Raw genomic sequence first — 24,406 nt, forward strand, 5'->3', positions numbered from 1 at the left:
GTTTACAACTATATTAGGAGCCTGGGTCATTAAATTTTTGTAAGATATATCTAATGGTGCAAATAAATGATTTATTTATTTATTTATATCAAGTAATGTAATGTACTGCTACGTGAATGATATTGATCGAGGAATATGGGGCATTATTCATTTCACATCTGTTTTACTTAGTAAAAGTACGAAAAAACTACTACCTTCTTCTTCTACTAGAAAATTAACCTTTTATAGCTTACTATTACTTTTTATAATTCTCTTCCGTGTTCCATCTAGGAGCCCTGTGTGCCTGCAGTGGAAATAAAGTACCTACATAAGGTAGTTATAGTTATAGGAGCGCTGAAGTTGATGATTTTCCAAATTTTATTGATAAATTCGATCATTTCCATAACCATGTCGGCTTAGTATCGATCGGGACCTTATTATTGGATAGACTTATTAATAAATTGACCTTTTTTTTTCGAAATAGAGCGACGAGGGCGTGGCGCTACTGTCCTATTCATGAATCACTTTGACTATTTCTACAATATAGTTTCCACGAAGCAAATATACCATTATTTAAGCATTATACGTCTAAAAGCGGAATTAGTCATAGTCGTATACGCCACGCGATTTATTCGCAAATCTCGACTGTCATGTAAATTAAGATGAATGATGGGCTGTTTAAATGGAAATCTTGGACACATACTATGTTTTATTGTTGAGATATACTATTATGGTATTTTCAATTTTGTATGAGGTATATGAACGTATAGACTTAGGTACTACTTGAGTATTAAATTTATGAATTGGCTCTTGAAATGATAGTTTTACTGTACAATGATATAAAAATAAAATGAAAATATGAAGGATCGATTAGTAAAAATTTTCGTTCAATTTTATCCATGTAATTTCATCGTCAAATAAAATACCCACAGCAGCCTTTAGCAGATCTTAAAAATATCTAACTACTGAAAAAAATATGTATGGTACGAAATACGAATAGTTTTCTACACGTGTTCTTTATTTAGGACGAGGTAGTATTGTGTAGTGATGTTCCAGATTATTTATAAAATACGTTTTTTAGTTTCTATTAAAATATGTGAAATGTGAATTCGTAGCATAAAACATCATAATAATTTAGTCGTGTTTTCTAATACGTATTTCGCTCATTATCCCATTTCTTAAGACTGAATATCGAATTGAATAAAGATGTTTCACAGTGCGCATAATAACTCAAACAAACGAACTCATATAATTAACTGAATGAAGTGCTTTGCGTTTATTTATAAAGGTCAAACATTTGAAGGTCACTGTATCTGAACCGGATCTCTAGGCCTTATACATTTCCTCTGTAATCATCTTCATGCAATGGTATTACTCATTCAAGAACAACGTATTATAATTTGTTATGTTAATATCCTTTTTTAAAGAAATAACAATAATTAATTGGTACGTCGCTGACAGAACATGCGCCGGCGCATTATACCATGACGCATGCTAAAGCGCTGGCTGCTGACGCCTACACTCGTGGCGTTCGGTGCTCGTGGGCGAACTGCTTTTAAATTTTTTATCTATGGTTTTGATCGTATGTTATAGCAGCAGTTCATAATTAAGATATGAATTAAAAGGTGTAAGTTATGGATGAAATGCGTGCTTCATAAAATAGGTAAAGAAGAATTTTCTGTAACTATATAAATTAATTAAAATAAATAGCGTAGTAGTAGTCCATATTTTATGATTCAAATTTAGAGCCTTTAAATCGAGTTCTAGTAATATGTCATTATATCAAATGAAAAATAGGTAATATTTAATAACAATTTAAATTAAATAATGAAGATTTACGATAACATCAAATGACGTAAATTTCAGATTTCACTTGTGTAAATAATATTGTGTCTGTGTGTGATAGAACGAGTATAAAATATGTACATATTTCTATATTTACGATACTTTAATATATTTTGGCAGTTATTTATTTTGAAGATGAAATTTCATCAACTAACTTCCGACTAAAAGGTTTCAAGAGACACGTCCATTTTTAAGGTCGCTATTTTCGATCACTTTAGAGTTTAGAAAGTAAACAAAATCTTGGCAGACTGAAGTCGTTCGGAAATAAGCTATTAATTATTTATAATATGGCGTCTGATTTCTATTCGTTCGTCGTTTTTGTGCATATCATTGATGTCATGTAATTTTTTGTCGCCTTTGTATTTTTAAATGTCGTTCCCACACGACGACTGAAGTTATCATTTTTTATTATTACACAGAAAGACATTATTTGATATTTCACTGCAGAAAATAATCACAATTTTGTAGATATACAAGATAATTTAATGGAAAGGAAGCGATACAACGATATAATATTATTAGATAACAGACATTTAAAAATATTATATTAAATAGTTACTTTTATTTCTCAGAGTTAAAAGTTAAAGAATTTACCACTACTTAGTGAAGAAATATCACTATTTTTTTCACATTTCCGAATTATTTCGTGTTTTGATAGTAATGGAAGGAAATAGAAAACAAAATATCACACTGATTATAAAAACATTTTTTTATTATAAGAACTTCTGGAAATTCTATGCTTATATTTTCTGAAAGTGGGGTTAAATCATATTTTTTATCTTTACAGGTAAACAATTTGGACAAAGAAGAGTTAAATAACGACAATACGAGTTTTAAAGGCACGTACACGAAATTCCATCTTCACTTACTTTCACTTCCCTAAGTCGTGATTTTATACAAACTTGTTAATTTTCATATTTTAATCCTATATTTTTTATACTTATCACAGTTGGTCGCGGTTGTTTACGAAAAAGCAGTGGTTTAGAACACAACACTGCCTGTTAGCATTCTTGTTTGCATTATTGTAAGTCGGTATAATACGTGTTACTCGCTGAACGTCGGCGACACGACTGGCACACGGTTCATTCAACAGGCGGAAATTGAGTGGGCGGGGCGTGCGGGGAGCAACGTCATTGGGCAAGCGGGTGGCGCGCAGCGATGGCCGCCGTCACACTTGGCCAATGAGCTGTACGCGGACTGAACGCGCGTCCGTCCGGCTTCGATGCGACGTTGCCAGCTTTCCAGAAAAAAATACCAGATTCGACCTTCTTAGGACCCCCGGTTTTTTTTTGTTTGGCCGCGTTATCATTCGGGAACGCGGTACGTTATCCATGTGATGGTGCTGCCCAGGTGGATTGGGTGTTGTGTAGTGATTTAGTGTATTATGGTGTGGTCGGCGCCATCGGGGGAGGTCTTGATAGACATCATTTCAAGGTACCTAATCTGGATCTTTGCTTGTGGGCCTATTGACGTGGCCAACATGGACAAACGCTGAATTGCCACACTTTAATCTAACTTCCTGTATGGTGCTCTCGTTTGTTGAGAACTGAGATACACTGTCATCTGAGTAAACCTCATTACAATATATCGGTAAGTCTTGGAGGACATTTGAGCACATTTCATTCGTGTAAAATGTTGCAACGTTGCACCTTAATCGTGTTCGAATGTCGAGGCTAAGTTACAAAGTGCAGTAAAGTGTCACATTCAGTTCTCTGTACCATTTGTTTCGTACTTTACTAAGTATTTCATTATATTTTAGTATTAATTTAGATCGCTTTTATGTCAGGTCCACATCCATCACATGACACACATTACAGTATCAAAATATATTTTTCACTATGACGTTCGTTTATTATGTTGTTACGTCATATGATAATAATCACGATCATTACATAGTATAAAACAAAGTCTATATCTTTGTCCCAATATCCCTATAAAAATTAAATCTTAATTAATTAATTAAATCTTTAAAACGCAACGGATTTTGATGCGGTTGTTTTTATTAGGTAGTGATATCATTGTAATAGGTTTGATGTCGTTGCCAAGCGAATGTAAAACTTAGTAGTAGTTTTGATTTCTTAATGCCCGGTTTACACTGGCTTAGTACTAACACTAAGTACTTAGTGCTTGGCACCGTCCTCAAACCTATTTGGTAAATAGCACATCTAAATAATATTATGCTTAATACTTATACTTTATTTTGAAGTCGGTTTATTTAACGTAGTTATTTTTGTTTAATACTTTTTAGTGTTTTTTAACACGAATCAAACGAGCCTCGAGAACTCGATAAAGTTGAGTCAATTAATTACCGAGTTCCTATGACCACCTTTCGATTCCAAATCCACCATCAAATCAGCTCGTCATTATAATTTTTCATCGCTATCAAGTCGCTATCCAATTTACATGTAGGTACGTATTCAAAATTTCAGCTCAATCTGTAACCGGCAAGTGAATCAAAGTTACTTGCTAGATTTCCATGCTCATAAAATAAAAACTATTGGGACTATCCGAATCAAATTTTTATGGTACCAATACGAAACTACTCTGCACCGATTAAAAAATCTAAAATGAAACATTACATCTTGTAACGACAATTTCTCCTAGGTACACATAGGTACTTAAGTTTTACTTACACGCAAATTAACAATAATTTCGTATGTATTTTCAGTTTAAAAATTACATAACCACATGTATGTACAATATAAATTAATGATAAGACTGATTTTGTAGAATTTTCAAACATTGTAATGTACATTGAATTGTACTTCTGCACTTTATGTGATTTTCATTCATTCAACAACACTCACAACTTGTTTTAGAACGTTAATTTTCCTACTTCAATATCAATATAAGCGGTTTTTTACCCTCGTTACCATAGCGACCGGGATTATCGAACAAGATATAGCTATTTTCGCCAAGGTCAAATATTGAAAGATAATAATTTTAATCTGGCAAGATACGGCAGACCTTGACCGAAAGTTACACAGGTTGGTTTTATGTCTATCTTATTCATTAATCATTATAAATTAATTGATTTAATACCTTTTTGAAGCGAATTTTATATACCTATTTGAGCGAAAAAGTTACGTGTTAAATTTATAATTTATATACTTAATATCTACATTGACCGTTTTTACCCGCTGTGCTCCGCTCCTTTTCGTCTTAGCGTAAAATAAAAACTATTGGGGATTGGGCCTATCCGAATCAAATTTTTATGGTACCAATACGAAACTACTCTGCATCAATCACGTAAATTGGTTCAGAAACCTCGGCGTAATCGATGTACATAAAGAAAAAAAATATACCAGCCGAATTGATAACATCCTTTTTTTTGAAGTCGGTTAAAAAATAAAAAGAGTGAAGTATCTTCCAACAAAGGTACATCGCGCCGCGCCGTTGCGTTTGTATGTACGCGGAGCGCTTGGCCTCGTCCTGCGTTCATGTACCTACGTACGCACGCACACTACGCTCCACTGTGTTTCATTAGATCAAAAAAATTTCCCTGTGCTGTTTATTGTATTTATCGATCAAGGGATGTATTTATAATGTAAGAGTAGAACACCCACGTGTCAATTTCTTATACTTTATTTAAAATAAAATGACAAACTTTAGGTGAATTTATCATGAAAAATATTGAAATGTATTCTGAAATCGTAACTGTCTAAGATATTTATTTTAAGTAAATATAGACTTATAAAGCATCTTTGGGCGCATATTATCCAGTTTTTATTTTTTTGAAAACTACCTCGAGATTACTAGAATTATTGCTCGTAATAAGACCTATCACTCATAAAAAAACCACGCCGCTTCTATGCTAGTGACAAGCCGCACTTTTGCGTTTTTAGGGAGAAAAAACGAAAATCTGAAAAAAATATATTTCTCGGTATTCGGAGGTAGTTTTCAAAAAATAAAAACTGGATAATATGCGCCCAAAGATGCTTTATAAGTCTATATTTATTTAAAATAAATATCTTAGACAGTTACGATTTCAGAATACATTTCAATATTTTTCATGAAAAATTCACCTAAAGTTTGTCATTTTTTTTTAAATAAACTATAAGAAATTGACACGTGGGTGTTCTACTCTTACATTATAAATACATCCCTTGATCGATAAATACAATAAACAGCACAGGGAATTTTTTTTTTGATTTAATGAAACACAGTGCGCTCGGGTATCCACTCGATTGCCAGTCAGTGGGGCAGTGCGGGCCGCGCCATTGCTACGAGCGGTCGGTGTTTGTTTACACGATTAATTAGGGTTAAGGGCTGCACTGCAAAATGTCTAAGAGAACCAGAAGAATTTATTGTCAAGTTAACGGTTGTTCAAACGACTCTGTTTCAAAACCAGAAATGTCGTTCTTTACGATACCCTCTGACCCGGAAAGGTGAGTGAATAAAATAAAATACTGTGACGCAAATGAATGTGTGTTGTGTTACTCAATGCTTTTTTCTTTTCTAGACGTTTAAAATGGCTTCATCTCATCGACCGCAAGGAATTGATAGGAAAAAATATACAATGTCATCGTCTATGTGAAGTTCATTTTAGCAAAGATGTGATAAAAACTTATCCATTTCGCAAATTATTGGCGAAAGATAGTTTACCAAGTTTGTTCCTACCTGTAACAAAAAGGGACAACCAAACACAAACTAGTGAAACTTATTCATCTATCTCAAAATTAGCAATTCCCAAAATAGAAAAAATTGATTTACCTGCGAATTCTTCAGAGGAGACTTTAACAGAAAATAATAAGGCAAAACGAAGAAAATATTGTACTGTCACAAAATTGTAATTATTGTAAAAATTAATGTTATGTTATGAAATACATATTATACTTATTTTTCTGAAATAAATGATTTGGTTTATAAAAAATGCGTTTGTTTAATTTGATTTTATAAATTGTATTCTAAACGTGCTCTAATCGGGAGTTGGCCTACTTCTCTCTTTTACAATGGAGGTTATATCACTATATTATACAGGTTGTCCCACTATTGGTATACTAAGCGCGAAGGGACTTGTAGTTAAGCATCACGTAAAAAATATTTAAACAACAAAATTACGCCAAAAATATTTTGCTAAATTTTTCCTGAAAATCCATGTTTTCTTCTCTAGCTTCGCGCAGCCGGCATATTCCGCTTCTCCAATGTGAGCATTTTGTCTATGAAAACATAATCTTAAACGATAGCTCACGTGCTGGTAGCAAAGCTGGGCGGGTTGCTTGTTGGGTGTACACATAGAGTTTTAAGAATTCATCTATTTGAAAAAAAAAATGCGTCTGGAATTTTATAAGTATTTTTTACTTACTCAGCGTATGCAAAACTCTCTTGACCTTAACCTCTTTTGAGCTAAGTATACCAACAGTGGGACACCCTGTATACTACGTATAAAACAAAGTCACTTTCTCTGTCCCTATATCCCTATGTATGCTTAAATCTTTAGAACTACGCAACGGATTTTGATGCGGTTTTTTAATAGATAGATTGATTAGAAGTTTTATACAAAGCGGGGGGAAACCTAATCTTTATATGTATATATATAAAATTCTCGTGTCACAATGTTAGTCTGCATACTCCTCCCAAACGGGTGGACCGATTCTCATCAAATTTTCTGTGCATATCGGGTAAGTCTGAGAATCGGCCAACATCTATTTTTCATATGTACCACGGGCGAAGCCGGGGCGGAGCGCTAGTATAACTATAAGATTCAGTTCATAATAACACATACGTAAGGAAGTCTACATATCTATGGATAGAATATGTCTAACTTTGTCGTTCTTCATACCTAACTAGTCTGTGGTGCAATGGTAGTACCTTAGTATTCTCCAACATTTTAATTTAATTACACAGTCAATTAAAATTGTGTTAGCAATGTTATTGAATACGTAATTAGTAGTCCTAAAAATTTAAAAATCTAAAACGAAACATTACATCTTGTAACGACAATTTCTCCTTTCAGAAGTAGGGTGAAAATTAAAACTAGGTATACACTATACATACTTAAGTTTTACTTACACCCAAATTAACAATAATTTCGTTTGTATTTTCAGTTTAAAAATTACATCGTTATGTTAACTCTGTCTGTCTGTCTGTTACTCAATCACGCCTAAACTACTGAACCAATTTGCATGAAATTTGGTATGGAGATATTTTGATACCCGAGAAAGGACATAGGCTACTTTTTATTGCGAAATATGTACCACGGGCGAAGCCGGGGCGGATCGCTAGTTATTGATAAGATTGATTTTGTAGAATTTTCAAACATTTGACACTGAGTTGTACTTCTGCACTTTATGTGATTTTCATTCATTCAACAACACTCAGAACTTGTTTTAGAACGTTAATTTTCCTACTTCAATATCAATCTACGCGGTTTTTTACCCTCGTTACCGAAATTACCGGGATTATCGAAAATTAGATATATAGCTATTTTCGCCAAGGTCAAATATTGAAAGATAATTTTAATCTGGCAAGATACGGCAGACCTTGACCGAAAGTAACACAGGTTGTTAGTTTTATGTTTATTTATCTTATTCACTATAAATTAATCGATTTAATACATTTTTGGTGGTAAATGTTAAAAATATGTACCTAATGACGTTTCAAAAGTGCTTCTAGAAGAAGTCTAATTGAATAAATAAATGTTTGAGTTTGAGTTTGAGTGAAAAAGTTACATTTTTAATTAATATATTGTTATTAATGACATATTAAGATATATACTTGTTTGTTTGAACGAGCTAACTTCAGGAACTACTGGGCCGATTTGAAAAATTATTTCGGTTTTGATAGCCCATTTATCTAGGAATATATAGGCTATATATCATCACGTGAAGACCAACAGAAGCCGAGCCACGCGGGTAAAACCACGGGGAACAGCTAGTATAGAAATATAGGCAATTCCGGAAATCCTCGATGTATGTTTAAATCTTGGTGTTATAAACATCAGGTTATACCCACTGTCCAAAACTAGTTTTATCGGATGTATCCGACAAATGCTTATTTACTACTTACTACCTGTTTTCATCCGGTCCATCGGGATAGAAAGTATGTAATTGATTTATTAATTCAGTAGTTTTTATCAGCGTCAAATTTAATCAAGATTTTGATTTTTGATCTTTTTTATGCGGGACACTAAAATACAACTTTTATATCTGAATGTAATGATGAGGGATTATTCTTTAAATTTCTCTGTAGAATTCGTATGGGCAGGTGCTTAAAAAGTATATAAGTTTATGAATTAACTAGATTTCCGCCCACGGCTTCGCCCGCGTTTTCAAAGGAAAACCCGCATAGTTCCCGTTCCCGTGGGAATTGGGATTTCCAGGATAAAACCTATCCTATGTGTTAATCCAAGTTACCCTCTATATGTGTGCTAAATTTCATTGTAATCGGTTCAGTAGTTTTTACGTGAAAGAGTAACAAACATCCATACATCCATACATCCATACATCCATACATCCATACAAACTTTCGCCTTTATAATAGTAATTAAGATTATTTTCAATTACAAATCTTTGTTCTATCATACCAACATTATTACCTAAGTTACGTCATCATTTAAAATATGTACATAGGTAGTACCTAGCTTGTATCCAATATAGCCTGGGCAAAGCCGGGACAAACCATTATATTCAATAAACATTTTTACAATCAGTTATATTAGCGTGATGCATTACTTACTCATATATCGTGACAAACAGATAGTAATAACTAACAATATTGTTTACCAATTACACACGAACAATCAAGCTGATTATATTTTTATGTAATGACGTATAGCATATTTGTATGTTATCTGTTACTTTCATATTTCACAATAAAAATAAAAATATTAAATAATGTAGTGTAGAAATTTACTGCATCGTTATGTTAAACATACAAACCACGTGTTTTAAATACTAAAAAAATTCGTAAAGATTTTAAGAAGACCTGTATTGGAAGAGGTCTTCGAAAAAATACCCTCACGTGATCTAGTTTAAACTTTTAGTATCGATATATAACAGACAACATCACTTAAAATTTTCGTCGTAAACTGTTATTTGTCTTATGTATTATTTTATAGACATATTTGATTTTAACTGCGGATAAAGTTGTTCTATAATAATCCAAAATATATCTGTATCAGTTAGAAATTGTGCTAAAATAAATATCAATGCTGCTAATACTGCAATTTAAACTGGAGACATCACGTAAACATCACGTGAAGCCGTTCAAAGTTAGTGAGTCAGTGCGATCTAAGTTCGCGTAAACACGATCGATTTAAAGAAATCCAAGTAAATAACACAAATAATTGCACAATTGGTATTTGTGACCTGTAAGTCATCGGGGTCAGTGACCCTCGCGTGCACGGCTGTCGATACTCGATGCATTTTTTATTTTTAAATTATAGGTCAATAGGTGTTATTAGATTTTTTTAATAGAAGCAAGATATATCGTAAGACTGGCATTTGTTTAAAATTTCACATGGATCGATCTATCATAATATTATGTAGGTATATGTATCGTAATAAGTTTTGATAGTCGAAGCATATTATATAATATGCAGTAGACTTCCAAAATCATAAATTGCAATCAAGTTGTCGTCTAGCAGAACTAATTTTCGACAGGGATGTTATTACAGTTACATAAAATTATAGATCTGAATGTATTATGTATATCTACACAGTTCGGTGATTTTTGAAGAAATTAGACGAATAGATATATCTTCCATATCTTCGATTCAATTAGTCTTTATAACGGTTCTTCACGGACGTTTATACATTCATGTAATCCTACGTGTCCAACTTTTACTTTGCTCCATTTCATTATTATGTTCACTGATTACAAGTTTCCCATACAAAGCTGACAGTTAAATCCCCATAGCAACAAGGCGTGGGCGGTAGAACCTGTTTACGTAGCGATCCACGGTCAAAATGAATTGAGCTTACAAGTATTTGAGTATCTGAAGTATTATATAAATAATCAGGAAAGTTACAAATATTGTTTTATTTACGTTTTATTCAAGCTAAAAGGGGTGGTATGTTAGTCATTAAAATATAATCATCGATCGATTTTGTTGTGATTTAAGAAATAATTATAAAACATTAAAATCAGTCGTTGATCACGATAATATATTTAAATAAAGTGAAAAATATTAATAAATAAGGACAGTCTTCAATTAGCCACAAAATATAATTACGTAACGAAGTTGAAATAGAGCGTAATTATAAAATTTATTGTCGTTTCATTAATTTAAGCTTATATAAAAAGGGATATTACAATAAGGAAAAATGAGTCATTTAGGTTTCGTAGTTCAATGATGCCTCCAGCAAACAATGGCCGGTTGGTTGGGAAATATTAAATTTCGCCGTTATGCCGTCTGAACACCCACAAGTGCAAGGAATTCTTTGGTACTTAATACTTATACATATAAAGGAATAGCTATAGGCTGTGCTATAAGTATACGAAGGCTGAGATGCGGTAAATGTGGATGTGGTATTAATATTTTTGAATTTCTACGTTGCTTCAATATTGAGACCTTGAATATTGGTTCAATATTAGTTCAGATAAGATTTTATTTTTGTATTCATTAAAGTCCACTATCACAATGATGTTTCAGAGTAATTTCTATTAATGCTGTTTGTTGTTGTATGAGTTTACGACATCAAAAACCGGCCAAGTGCGAGACGGACTCGCGCACCGAGGGTTCCGTACAAACCTGCAATTTTTTTTTTCACGGGTTAAAGGCAATTAGATCTAAGTATTTGATATGAATTTCAACTTGATAGCTCTACGCGTTCATGAGGAAAAAAGTAATAAGTTTATATTTATTAAAAAATAAATATATATTTTGTAATGTAACAAAAAATTTAAGGTTTTCGGAATTTTTCCTTTATGTGTGCTATAAAACGTTGCTTCATGCCAAATTTCAAGATTCTAGGTCGACTGGAAGTACCCTTTAGGTTTTGATTCCCTTGCGAGTACTTGCGAGTTTCAAAATATGCAGCTTAAATTGCTGTTTCTTTTGATTGCGTTGACATAGACGTTTGATTTTGTTACAGCTTAAAGGTATTATAGACCTGAGTATTTGGTATGAATTTCAATTTAATACCTCTACGCGTTTATGAGGAAATGGGTAGTAAGTTTAAAATTATTAAAAAAAAATATTTTATGTGATGTAACTAAAAATTTATGGTTTTCGTAATTTTTCCTTTATCTATGCTATAAGACGTTGCTTCGTACCAAATTTCAAGATTCTGAGTTCATGGGAAGCACCCTGTAGGTTTTGATTCCCTTGCATGTGTCGAAAATTTGCGGCATAAACGGCTGTATCTTTTGATTGCGTTGGCTTAGAAGTTTGATTTTTTCACAGCTTCAAGGGACAGTAGACCTGAGTAATTGATATAAATTTCAGCTTCATACCTCCACGCGTTCCTGAGAAAAAGGGTCTTGACAGACGGACGGACGGACGGACGGACGGACGGACAGACGGACAACAAAGTGATCCTATAAGGGTTCCGTTTTTTCCTTTTGAGGTACGGAACCCTAAAAAGCAGATAAGGGATACATCAAAATATTTATAACAGTCCATTTAGATGTCAATGATGATTACAAACGACATAATATCAATGTAGATTTTATCAACACAGCTTCGTTTATAGGCGCACTAAGACCTGAAGTATTATAACAGTGCGTTGAATAACACATTACCTACAAGATATATACATAGATAATATCTCCCAGCGCTATGCCATCTGTAACTTAGGAGCCATTAAACCGGGATTTATTACCACTGGCGGGGGTCCAAAGAAAACACGGCGATAATTCTTTTTTCACTCATTTCCTATCTCTCTATCTATGTCTATGACCTAATTCTCGATGGTAGACGTGACAATGTGACCATAAACAAAATTACCATGCGTTTAGTTAAGCCTCGTTGACACTGTTAATGTCTTAATGTTGGTGTGAAACACGTTAGATCTCAATTCAGAATAATTATTTATTCTTATTGTATTTATTCTTATTGTAATAGGAGAATAACATATACGTTAAGTATGTCAATTGAGGTGCGGATACTAGAAACTATTCCACTAGTTATATTAGTAAAATTTTAAAGAAAATAACATACAAAGTCCAATCGATTATTTAGTCTGTGTAACACGTAGCAAGGTTAACGAACTATACTTCTGATATATATTTAATGACATGGTTAATCAATAATTATCCAATCGGTGCCTTTTAATAATTTTCTAATCACTTGATAATAGCACTTACAATTAAAAGTAATTCTATGTACTATGAGAGATCTTTTAATTATTAGATACTAGGTTTCCGCCCGCGGCTTCGCCCGCGCTGTCAAAGAAAAACCCGCATAGTTCCCGTTCCCGTGGGATTTCCAGGATTGGGTCATTTTCCCGGGATAAAAGTAGCCTATGTCCTTTCTCGGGTATCAAAATATATCCATACCAAATTTCATGTAAATTGGTTCAGTAGTTTAGGCGTGATTGAGTAACAGACAGACAGACAGAGTAACTTTCGCATTTATAATAATAGTATGGATTTCCTTTTGTGACGTAGGCTTGTATTATTATCATTGTATCACGCTTGAGATTTACCTGTGTGTTTGTATGTAACCGATTACTTTAGACTCGATTTTGATCCACTTTGAACGGACAGATAATTCTATGTGTTTAATCGCGTTTTCATTATTTGTATACCTCATCTTTATTATTTATCACTAGTTCTGCCCTTTTAAGCCCCATTTACATTTTTTTTCTCCATAAAACCATCTTTGTGCCAACACAAACGTAAAAAAAGAATGAGCCGAATTGGTCGAGTCGTTCTCGAGTTTTGCGCTAAGTAACACATTTGGTGATTTAGTTATTTATATTTATATTGATCATCCTCATCTAGTCGTTAGGTGTGTTACAAGACACCTGTCTTGTGAATAGCTCAGGGTTCAATGACTAAGAAGTAAGACTCGGCTGTCATTTCAACATACAAGTGTTGTAATGGTTACAAGTATTTAAGATGCATTAAGACTGTATCGATCTAATAAAACGGTACGAAATTTAGAAGATAACGAAAGAAAACGAAACGAAAAAAAAACAAAACGATAAATTATCTGGATGTTATTCTTTTTGCGTACGACATCTTTATTGTTATTTGCTTACAAAAAAGGAGGAGGTCAGATAGCCAAATTTGACTGAATCCTAATTTTAAAACTTTAGCTTTTTATATTTTTACGCGAATTATAGTTTAATGATAGTTTCATGCGTCACTTCTGCCTATGTAGATAAATACATTAGTCTCATGTCCAAAATAAACAGACTAAATCTCATCTAATGGTATCTGATGAATCTAAATATTTATCAGATTTAGTATGTATATACGCTTCAAAGCGATAAGGCCGCCAATTTGTACGGTGAAGATTCATTTTGTATATTATTGTATTTTATATCCGTGCATTGTACAATAAAGTGTTTTTTATTATTATTTATTTATATACGTATATAGAAATACAACGGAAATAGTAGTAAAATATCTTAAAAGTAATAAATAACGTAGGTTATGTATTTCTTATATATAAAATTCTCGTGTCACAATGTTAGTCTGCATACTCCTCCGAAACGGGTGGACCGATTCTCATGAAATTTTCTGTGCATATCGGGTAAGTCTGAGAATCGGCCAACATCTATTTTTCATATTATGTACCACGGGCGAAGCCGGGGCGGACCGCTAGTCTTTATATAAAATTCTCGTGTCACAATGTTAGTCTGCATACTCCTCCGAAACGGGTGGACCGATTCTCATGAAATTTTCTGTGCATATCGGGTAAGTCTGAGAATCGGCCAACATCTATTTTTCATATGTACCACGGGCGAAGCCGGGGCGGACCGCTAGTTTCTTTATATTCTTGTTGAATACAAGTAATTTATTATTAAGAAACATCCTCAATAAATCACACGAAACAAATCTGTCACTCACTTAGTTTTAAGTATGGTTTTAACTGATAAATCAGCAATAGAAAGCTATTCATTTCGGCTCGATGCAAGAATAATTCCCACAGGAGGCAGATCTCAAAATAAAAGAGAACAAGTGACAGATCGAGCCAAGGTCGCTATGTGTGGGTGCAGCCACGTGCTTGTATATTTCGTTCACGTAGTTTTTGTCATTCGAAATATTTTTATATACAGGTTATGTTGGGTTATATTTGTATAGATATGTGGGGTGAAAGTTTGTACGGAAGTTTGTTAGGTATTGTTCAAAATACCTCTATTTCATCATAATATACATAGGAACCTACCTACAATATTATTTTCTTATTTTTAGGAAGCAATCACGTCTTGTTGTTGTATTGTAATTTGTACTGTATCAGCCTGTCGTGTCCCAATGCTGAGCAAAGGCCTCTCCAGTCGCTTCCACGAATCGCGGTCTTGTCCTGAAAACCAGTCATTTTTAAATTGTGGAAGTTCATCTAGCCATCTCTTCTTCGGCCTACCGCGACGTCTTCTATCTGTTCTAGAACAGATAAAATAACGATTTTAGTTCATTTTTAAATATATTATACCTACCTGTGTAGGTGTTAGAGTTTCTGGAATCTACAGCTAATGATATGAGGCAAAAAATATTCATTCGGTTTTGTTGTTATTGTTTTCCTCCACTACTAATTTAGAATGTACACTGCACATTATACTTCATAATTATTGTATAATGCATCCACTAATTTACTTAATTACGAATTAATAACCGTTCATATCCGTGACGCTTACTATTTACTCATATGAATGAAGTTAATATACCTACAAAAATAATATTATAGAAAATTGACGAATGTCACGTCGCACCTTTCGTAAAATATTTGAGCACGTTATTATGAAAGTGGTGCGTCACTGTATGTGTGTGTGATGATAAGATACGCCCACACACACTACGACACTCGCTTGTTTGGTCAATAAATACAGTAGGAGATTGTATATTTGTAAAGGGAATGGTTTGATTTTTTAATGTTAATATCGTAGGAATCGTGTTAGAAAGACAGGTTATATGGTCGTAGAGGTTAACAAAAATATTGCTTGCTTTTGCTTTTGGCTTTTACACTCGTCCCAATTTTTTTGCCTCGTATAAGTTTTAAAGTCATCGATAGATATTTTTATATATTGCATAAAACTCGTAATTAAAGTGGTATTTATGAAAATAATAACGTTATTAAAGAATAGTTTTTTTTATCATTAACACTACTTTCAACTTCCACGTGTAATGTAAACAAACTAGACGTTAACAAATTTTCCTGTTTACATGCAACATTGAAATGGGGCATAAAATTCCTTCATTGATTCCTAAATATATTGTACCTATACAAACTCATCTAACTTGAAGTCTTCTTTCATAGCGTAAAGTTCAAAATAAAAATAAAAAACAAATGCTATTAAAACATGTTTTGCAATGAATAAAGATGTATCGGTCAAGTTTTCTGTTAAGGTAGGTATAATTAATTACGAATTTGCACTTAATTTATAGCGTGCATAATAGCCACAGCAAATTAGATTCAGAATCGTCGATCAGATCGAATAATTCGTGTAGTTTTGAAAGTTACTACAGTTATTCCTAAAGGTGTCCCGATGAATATACTAAAAGCCCCCGAGGGAGGGACACAAGCCGGCGGCGGGGGAGGGGGGGAAAGGTCTCTTTTTCAAGGTTTTTGCTTGTAACTCGAAATTTTTTTCATAATATCTCTTTAGTGACTTCTACATTAATTATCTACATTAAATTTCCTATAAATTACGTCTCCACATTTTTACTGTACGATCAATACTTTAGGAGATACAGAGTATTAAAGGTAAGAAAAATAAGAAAGAACATAGTTTTACAAATTTTAATTATAAAAAGAAATAACATCTTTTTTTGCACGAGTATGCCGACTTATTAGTCAAATTGTGTTTCATCTTCGTCATCTTTATCACTAACATCGATAGGGGGTCCATTAGTACAAGCTCCTCCTAGGCAGCCGTTACAGATAAGACTACACATAATGCCCGCTTTTCGCAACTGCATTTTCCGGAACATCCACTTTTACATCGGCAAAAAATTGAATTTAACAACGCTTCAGGAGCAGGAGGATCCAAGGTCGTGATTGGTTCTAAGTATCCATCGACTCTTCGCTTCCAACCCCATATTTCAGGAGGCAGTTGGTTCCCAAGCCACTCCTGTACTTGATGGAATACTCTGTAGGCGTGATATTTTGCTGACCCTTTGGTAGGGGGGAGGGAAGAAAGATCCGGTTTGGGCTTGGTACAAGATTTCAGAAAAACTGTGAATCGATGTCTGTTGATCTCAGACTGAGTACAGGGCGCTCGGTATACTGCAAGAAACATTTTTTCTCCGGCTTCTGCTATAACCTCCTGAGTTGACGTTGGGTCATAAAATACAGTTGCTGTTTCCTTTAGTGACGGCTTTTGATCAAAAATCTTGATAATTGATGTTTTTCCCTTCCTGTAAATAGCTGAGGTTGTATCACACCCACTGAAACTACTTCTTCCCTCCCCCCTACCAAAGGGTCAGCAAAATATCACGCCTACAGAGTATTCCATCAAGTACAGGAGTGGCTTGGGAACCAACTGCCTCCTGAAATATGGGGTTGGAAGCGAAGAGTCGATGGATACTTAGAACCAATCACGACCTTGGATCCTCCTGCTCCTGAAGCGTTGTTAAATTCAATTTTTTGCCGATGTAAAAGTGGATGTTCCGGAAAATGCAGTTGCCGAAAAGCGGGCATTATGTGTAGTCTTATCTGTAACGGCTGCCTAGGAGCTTGTACTAATGGACCCCCTATCGATGTTAGTGATAAAGATGACGAAGATGAAACACAATTTGACTAATAAGTCGGCATACTCGTGCAAAAAAAGATGTTATTTCTTTTTATAATTAAAATTTGTAAAACTATGTTCTTTCTTATTTTTCTTACCTTTAATACTCTGTATCTCCTAAAGTATTGATCGTACAGTAAAAATGTTGAGACGTAATTTATAGGAAATTTAATGTAGATAATTAATGTAGAAGTCACTAAAGAGATATTATGAAAAAAATTTCGAGTTACAAGCAAAAACCTTGAAAAAGAGACCTTTCCCCCCCTCCCCCGCCGCCGGCTTGTGTCCCTCCCTCGGGGGCTTTTAGTATATTCATCTGGACATCTTTAGGAATAACTGTAGCAACTTTCAAAACTACACGAATTATTCGATCTGAATAAATTAATTTTCCCATACTATAAACGGCACGTGTAAAACAATGTAATGTTATCAATGTCGAGTCAATGAAATAAGATAGATACCTACATCTATACACGTACTATATATTTTATTTTGTATTATATCTACTATTACGAATATATAGGAATTATTGTAGTAAATGGTATCTTTAACGAATATTTCTGGGATCACGATGTAATTCTGAATCTTTGTGGCGTATAACAAATATTAAATCTGAAAGTAGCAGTAGATAATCTTCCATAATTTTTCTATTTGTAGAGTAGAAAATAAATATTTATGCCATACATTTGTAATGGAAAGGAATAATTGAAGTACTTTGTTGAGTATTGGCCCTAAAATTAGTAAAAATCCAGTATATGTAGAGCCTGGCCACTTGCCAACTGCTGCTGTGGTCTTGTAATGCCTTTTTCTACTTTTCTATTACGAATTAGCAGAACAAAACTTAGCACATTTGAGCTGATTTTCTATTCTAAAATTATGATTGTAATTAATTAGGATTATACATTTCATATTTTGCTTGATAACGAGAAACGTAATAAAGATATTGGAAGACATTATTTGTCACCACTGATGATTACTGGTGACTCACCAGTCACCAGTAATCATTTTGGAAGCTTTTTATTACATTCATTTTAAACTAACGAATTTTAGTTAGTGCCGCTTTTTTATTATTTATTCCTTTTCTTAACAGCTTCGTAAACAGAGACCAAGTCTGGTACCGAAAAACGCAAGCTGTAATTTGTTGAATATGTGGGTACTTTGAGATACATCTAGAGTCTAGATAATAGACGACCTATGGACTAACACGTATCCTTATGTCTATCGCACGGACATGTATCAAGATAGACTAAGCGAGTGTATGTACTTCCCGTGTCCAAACTACGTTATTGAAACTTACTTGACGCTGGCCTACACTCAGTCCGCGCTTGCAGTTCGCCAAGGAAAGACGTGAAGCTGAATAAAGTAAAATGCCGAATTGCGCCGTTATAAACTGTAGAAACTCCACAGCTGTGAGTGGCCAAGTTAGCAGAGATGTTTCCTTCCACCGGTAAGTAATTTTCTAATCAGAATATGCACTATTTATTTTAAAATCAAATAAAGAATATTTGTGGAAAACGATCGTGACAAACACGGATACCAAATCATACGAAATGATTCGGAATACATTGCGGCTTTTACTTGGCACGGTAAAGATCGCGTCGTATGATAACAAGCAATGAATAGCGTCTTCTCATTTTTCTGTTCTCATTTTTCTGTCCAATTTTGTGGTTAGTGATGTTCATTTGATGCAACAGTTCTCGATTCTAATCGATTTTATAATCGAACAGAAAAATGATAATTTGTAGGAGCAATTTTTCAGAAAAAAAGGCATAGATTTTTTTTGTCATTTAATACGACTTGACCTAGAACTTTTAAGTATTTTAATACAAAGGTACTAAAAATAAATATTACGACATGGACGCCATTAGTTAAAGTGTCATCTTGGGAGTTTTTTAAGAAAACTCCTTATTGCTTAGACTATGTTTGTTTTTTCAGTTTTCCAAGTAACCCGAACATAAAAGGAAAATGGATCGATGCAACGGGACATAAAGATTGATTGATTGACAGTTTCATTACTTTCTTTCTAGTACGTAGTACATGGTAACTCAATGGGCATATGTAAGAAAAAGCTAAAACACATTAGTTTACTTGTTAGAATATTAAAAGGTTTATAACTTTATTTTATCATCCCTCTGTCTATGGTAATTATCATTTTTCTGTCTTGAATCGATTTAGTAATCGATTACGATTCATTTATTTGACTACCTCTTAGACATAGATCTAGATTCTAGTTTGATCTGATTTCTTTCGATTTACTTCGATGGGATAGGACGATACTAGAATCGCCGCGCGAGTGGCGGCCTAATCGATTTAGCGTAAAATGAAATTAACATCACTAAAAAGCGCTCGTGACGTCATAACGCGTCAAGGTCAGTACAAAAAATATGACACGCTTGGTTTTCATACAGATCGCGGTACTTGCGTTGTCTACTTAAATATACATGTCTGTGGTCTATCGTAATTGGAGGCTGCGAGGTTTCCTCTTAAACTAAACTATGGTTGTTTCACATTGTATGTATTTTTTATCGCCTGGGAACTAGAAAACATTCTGACAATATAATTTTAAACTTTATTTGGTAGTATAATGTATTAGTTAATTGTAACTGTCGAAAGAATTTTCAAAATCATCTAAGTTATTTTTTTTGAACTCGAAAACTTTACGAACATACACACCAAATATGCAAATATCAAATCTTTCCTTTTTAACATAAGTGTAGATTAAAATTAATATATTTTATGACTAAGCATTTTTATACCATGTCGTTTTACTGCACAACAATAGAATATACATCCCGATTCACATAGTCTACATATTATGAATTCTTACATTTCATATTTTCATGTGACAATAGAAAACAGTTAAATTATGCCCGGATATACGTCATGACTCATGTTTATGCCAAGAGCTGCCTATTTTCCCCGCAGTAAACAGCAATTGACCCGTTTTGCGGAACATTTAAAACTATCCTATTCAAGTTTTGTTCGCGTTAACCCAGATTTAGGGATGCTGTGTGTCTGCCAAATTGACGGAATATGAGGAAATTAAAACGCCTCTTTTATTGTTTGGCAGGTCATTGTTCTCTATATGACTAAAATATTTAATACTGCCATCTAAGCTCATTTTAAAATTTATGACAATTATTACCCTAGTGTATCGGAGATAAAACCAGCTTACCAAAAATTATTATACTCAGTTTAGCCATTATTGACACACAACTTATCTTAATCTTATATGTAATTCTTAATCTGGTATTAACTAAAATAAGATAATTATAGTAGTCATAAAACCTCATCCAAAAACAGAATAGTTCGTAATATAAAACGAAGTTTAGCAAAATTGTTTATCTTCAATGATGAGCCAAGGTTACATTCGTGTTATGTAAAGTTTTTAAGACTAATTCTTTAGTGTGATAATTCGTGTTATTGCGCAGCAGGATGCAATCAAGTACCTTATAGATGCCAAGAACTCTAGGTCATGTACCATTAGAAGAAATCTAACAAAAATTATTTCAATAAAAGGTTTCATGTGGCCTAAAACAATGTTAATATTAACTATTTGGGATAAAAATTGTATTGTTGCTAATAAAAGCAGACTCCATGACTCATATTGACTCATTCGTTTCAATATCAAGTTCATCAAAGGCCAAGCATAAAACCTTAATTGTGAAATCAGTCATAAAAATATAAAATAGCCACAGAATAGCTATTTTCTAGACGTAAACCCAAAACACTAGAAAGCGTATCCAATCGATAACACGGGCCTCGCTAGTAACTCTCCAAGTACTATATTACTAACTTCTTATTCTTGTTTCTTTACTATTTTCTTTCGGTTTCCTCGATGTAGCCAGTTCGTGTTCTCGGTTTTTATAGAGTTGCTTTTTAATGTTTCCTGCACGTTTCCTGTTAAACTGTTAATACATTTTCGTTTAAAAGGTACTTTCTAAAATTTAACTCGCAGCCTGCACATTTGCTTCTTTTTATTGAAATTGCATCTTGGTTGCATAAAATATGATATGAATAATGAACTAACAAAGATTTGAATAATCTATATCATTATAAGTCTAAACAGACATTACGTTTTAAACACCCCAACAAGTAACACTGACATAAATAGAAACGAACGAAATCCAAGGAAAGATCGAATAAACCACATAAAAAGAAGTAGAACGCAAAATAAACACCCTAACATAAATATTGTACAAATCGAGAAACACATCGTCGCGAGAATTACGAAATTAAACCAGACTTCAACAACGCTCCTCAAATATGTATATGTATAGCTATCTATCGCGTAGAGTGAGTGACCTTCGACGCGCTGGCAACAGAGTAAAAACATCTACATACATACCGCGTATAGACGGGATCAACAAAGTCGCTATACTATGCGACGTAGCTTAGCACGATGACCTGTTCCGCCATTCTGTGACGCATCGCGCGCGATTACAAAATGGCGTAACTTTAATAGCCCGCGTTCGAACTTCGCCTCTATGCCATTAGAATACAACTCGCTTTCTAATGAACTCGCGATTCGAGCCGGGTGTACTCAAAGTATGGGAAAGTGTTGATTGTATTTATTTTGCTGCGCAGTCGGACACAAGTGCACTGTTCCGAGAAGTAACGAGCAGATGTATTATGGTCTCTGCACATATGCTAGGTGTATTCACTCTTCATTGTGGACGAAATAATAAAATTGATAGTGCTTTTATTGATTCATGTATAACAAAAATTGGCAAGGGCATTAGGGGACATCGTACGTTTAAATTACAAGTGTCAAAATGCTTTAACCGATGTAGGTATAATGTTAAAGATGTCAGACGAGTGTTATTTGAGACTTTGAAAGCGTATTATATTGCAGTAGAGAGACGTCGTGATTGGTCGAACAAAAGCTGATACAGACCAAAATATTATGTATCATATCGATGTTATTAACGGAACTTGACACAAGGTTTTAAAATTTATAAGTATTTTATCCGAGCAGAAGTCTTTTATGGATACGTAAGTCAATTAATTATGAAGTTAATTCATATTATGTTTTAAAAAATATTTAATTATTCCTATAAGTACGACACAAAACAAACGAAATACAGTAGGTTATGCTTGTTATGCATTCATTGCATATTTACCACACGAATTTAATTTTTGTAAGCGGTTCATGATAATAATTTTGAACTTTGAAGCGTTTGTTTATTCGATGCTTGGTTTCCTGTACAGTTAGCGGTTCATAAATTTGTATAGATTAAAGAATTTGGAACAAAACGCCGTTTTGGCGAGCTCATTTGCGTGTTTACTGTACATCCTGAAAATGACGCCGTTTCAAATTAAATAGTATTTCGTTTTGGGGTCGGTAACGGTATTGCTCGTGCAGGCGAGAAACATTTTATTTACATGCGTTTAAAAGTAAAATATACGATTGTTTAGAGTTTAGACTGTCCTCGGGTCGGATAGCAACAGACTTCGAAAACAAACGTTTCATTTTCATTTATACGACGATAAAAGCCAATTTAAATAGAAATAAATAATATATTTTTCAAGGATCATAAATAAAATGTTCCAACTGCTGACGAGTCAAGATGATCGATCACTCCGGCGTCAGCGCACAATCGTTTGCATCATTATTATGTATATTTTAATTAATATGCACATAGTTGCTAGGTGTCGTCGACCGCACGCTTACTCATGCAATGATGTTAATGTGATCTGTTCGCTTTCCATGTATAATTGGAAATTTCGTTTCCTGAACTTCTATCAACCCGTTTAAGATTTTTTCGCCTTGGATATTGTCCATTAAATAATTGAAGACTGTTCTCTTCCTTAAACTGCGTTTGCTTGAAAGTGTCGTGTTTTACAATGACCATTAAAATGGATTGGATGATGTCAATTTGAGCGGTTTCTGCGTGAAAGTCGGAAGTGGCAGGTGTGGGTGTTGAAGAAATTTTTGTAGTTGCATCATGGTTATTTGCTGCTTGATGAGATTTTGAGATAATGGAGTAATTTATTCCTAAAAGATGCCAGCGTGATGATTTTTTTCTAGACCCTGCCAGATGAACTTCTGGTACCCAGTAAATGAAAATATACATGCTTTTAAATAAATAGATACATTTATAAGCTTCGAAATAACTTGGAAATGCACAGACAACAGTTCCAGTGTGACACTAATTGAAACGCCTGTCAGTCGGACTTCACGGGCTTCAGGGGATAAAAGTAATCAGTGTAAAAATAATACAAGGTTGCAACTCGTACACTTTCTAGCGAACGTTTATTTTTTCACAAGTAATACTTGTAAAGATTAATGTCATAAATGCTGACGAGGGATAAATGAAATCGCACCTGTGTAATGGTAAACTGTGTTCGCCTATGTCTATGTTTGCGATTGTATTTTCCTAGAATATCCATTTAAATTCCTACCTTTTGCGGAAGCGTGGCTTGACAACAATCTCTTGATATACAACGGCGCACTGTATAGTTATGAGAGGTTCGAATGAATTATTGATGACGGAGTCTAATACCGTGATCGCCAATTTAGTTTTTGCGTTGAGTGAAATTATTCGACGCACGTGTACGCGTTTATAATTCTCTTCCGATCGAATCTACGAAGGTGATTCGTTTTATTTGACACACGTAGATATAGAAATAAACAGAAGTTACTGTGAGCGATGAATGTATCTTAATTGCACAGTCTAGTTGTATCAAGGTTTAATATTAGATTTACAACAAAAAAACCATTGAATCAAGTGCAAATG

General features: G+C 33.8%; 1 protein-coding gene and 2 long non-coding RNA genes across 6 annotated transcripts in view; 1 reads left to right on the top strand and 2 right to left on the bottom strand.

Annotated features, from left to right (window-relative positions):
- Nucleotides 1–14,696, bottom strand: part of LOC149478662 (uncharacterized) — a 37,381-nt gene extending 22,685 nt beyond the window's left edge. The window contains exon 1 of the long non-coding RNA XR_016317336.1: nucleotides 14,537–14,696. This is a non-coding gene — a long non-coding RNA (uncharacterized LOC149478662). The remainder of the gene's footprint in view (nucleotides 1–14,536) is intronic.
- LOC149478646 (uncharacterized) overlaps nucleotides 1–24,406 on the bottom strand; it is a 329,584-nt gene that overhangs the window by 269,268 nt on the left and 35,910 nt on the right. The window lies entirely within an intron of this gene.
- Smr (nuclear receptor corepressor smrter) overlaps nucleotides 1–24,406 on the top strand; it is a 140,077-nt gene that overhangs the window by 59,738 nt on the left and 55,933 nt on the right. The window contains exon 1 of one of the 4 annotated variants that reach the window (XM_089708627.1): nucleotides 2,945–3,258. The exons of 1 other annotated variant lie outside the window; for it this stretch is intronic. In XM_089708627.1, the coding sequence (XP_089564753.1) occupies nucleotides 3,209–3,258 (50 nt within the window). In that variant the 5' untranslated portion in view covers nucleotides 2,945–3,208. Of the gene's footprint in view, nucleotides 1–2,944; nucleotides 3,259–24,406 lie in introns of those variants that run through there. 2 more of the 4 variants (XM_089708624.1, XM_089708626.1) reach the window with 2 other exon arrangements.

Source organism: Colias philodice, chromosome 21, assembly GCF_061535455.1.
Source record: "Colias philodice isolate Cphi_HAF_F1 chromosome 21, ilColPhil1 Martin Lab GWU primary, whole genome shotgun sequence".
NCBI lineage: Eukaryota > Metazoa > Arthropoda > Insecta > Lepidoptera > Pieridae > Colias > Colias philodice.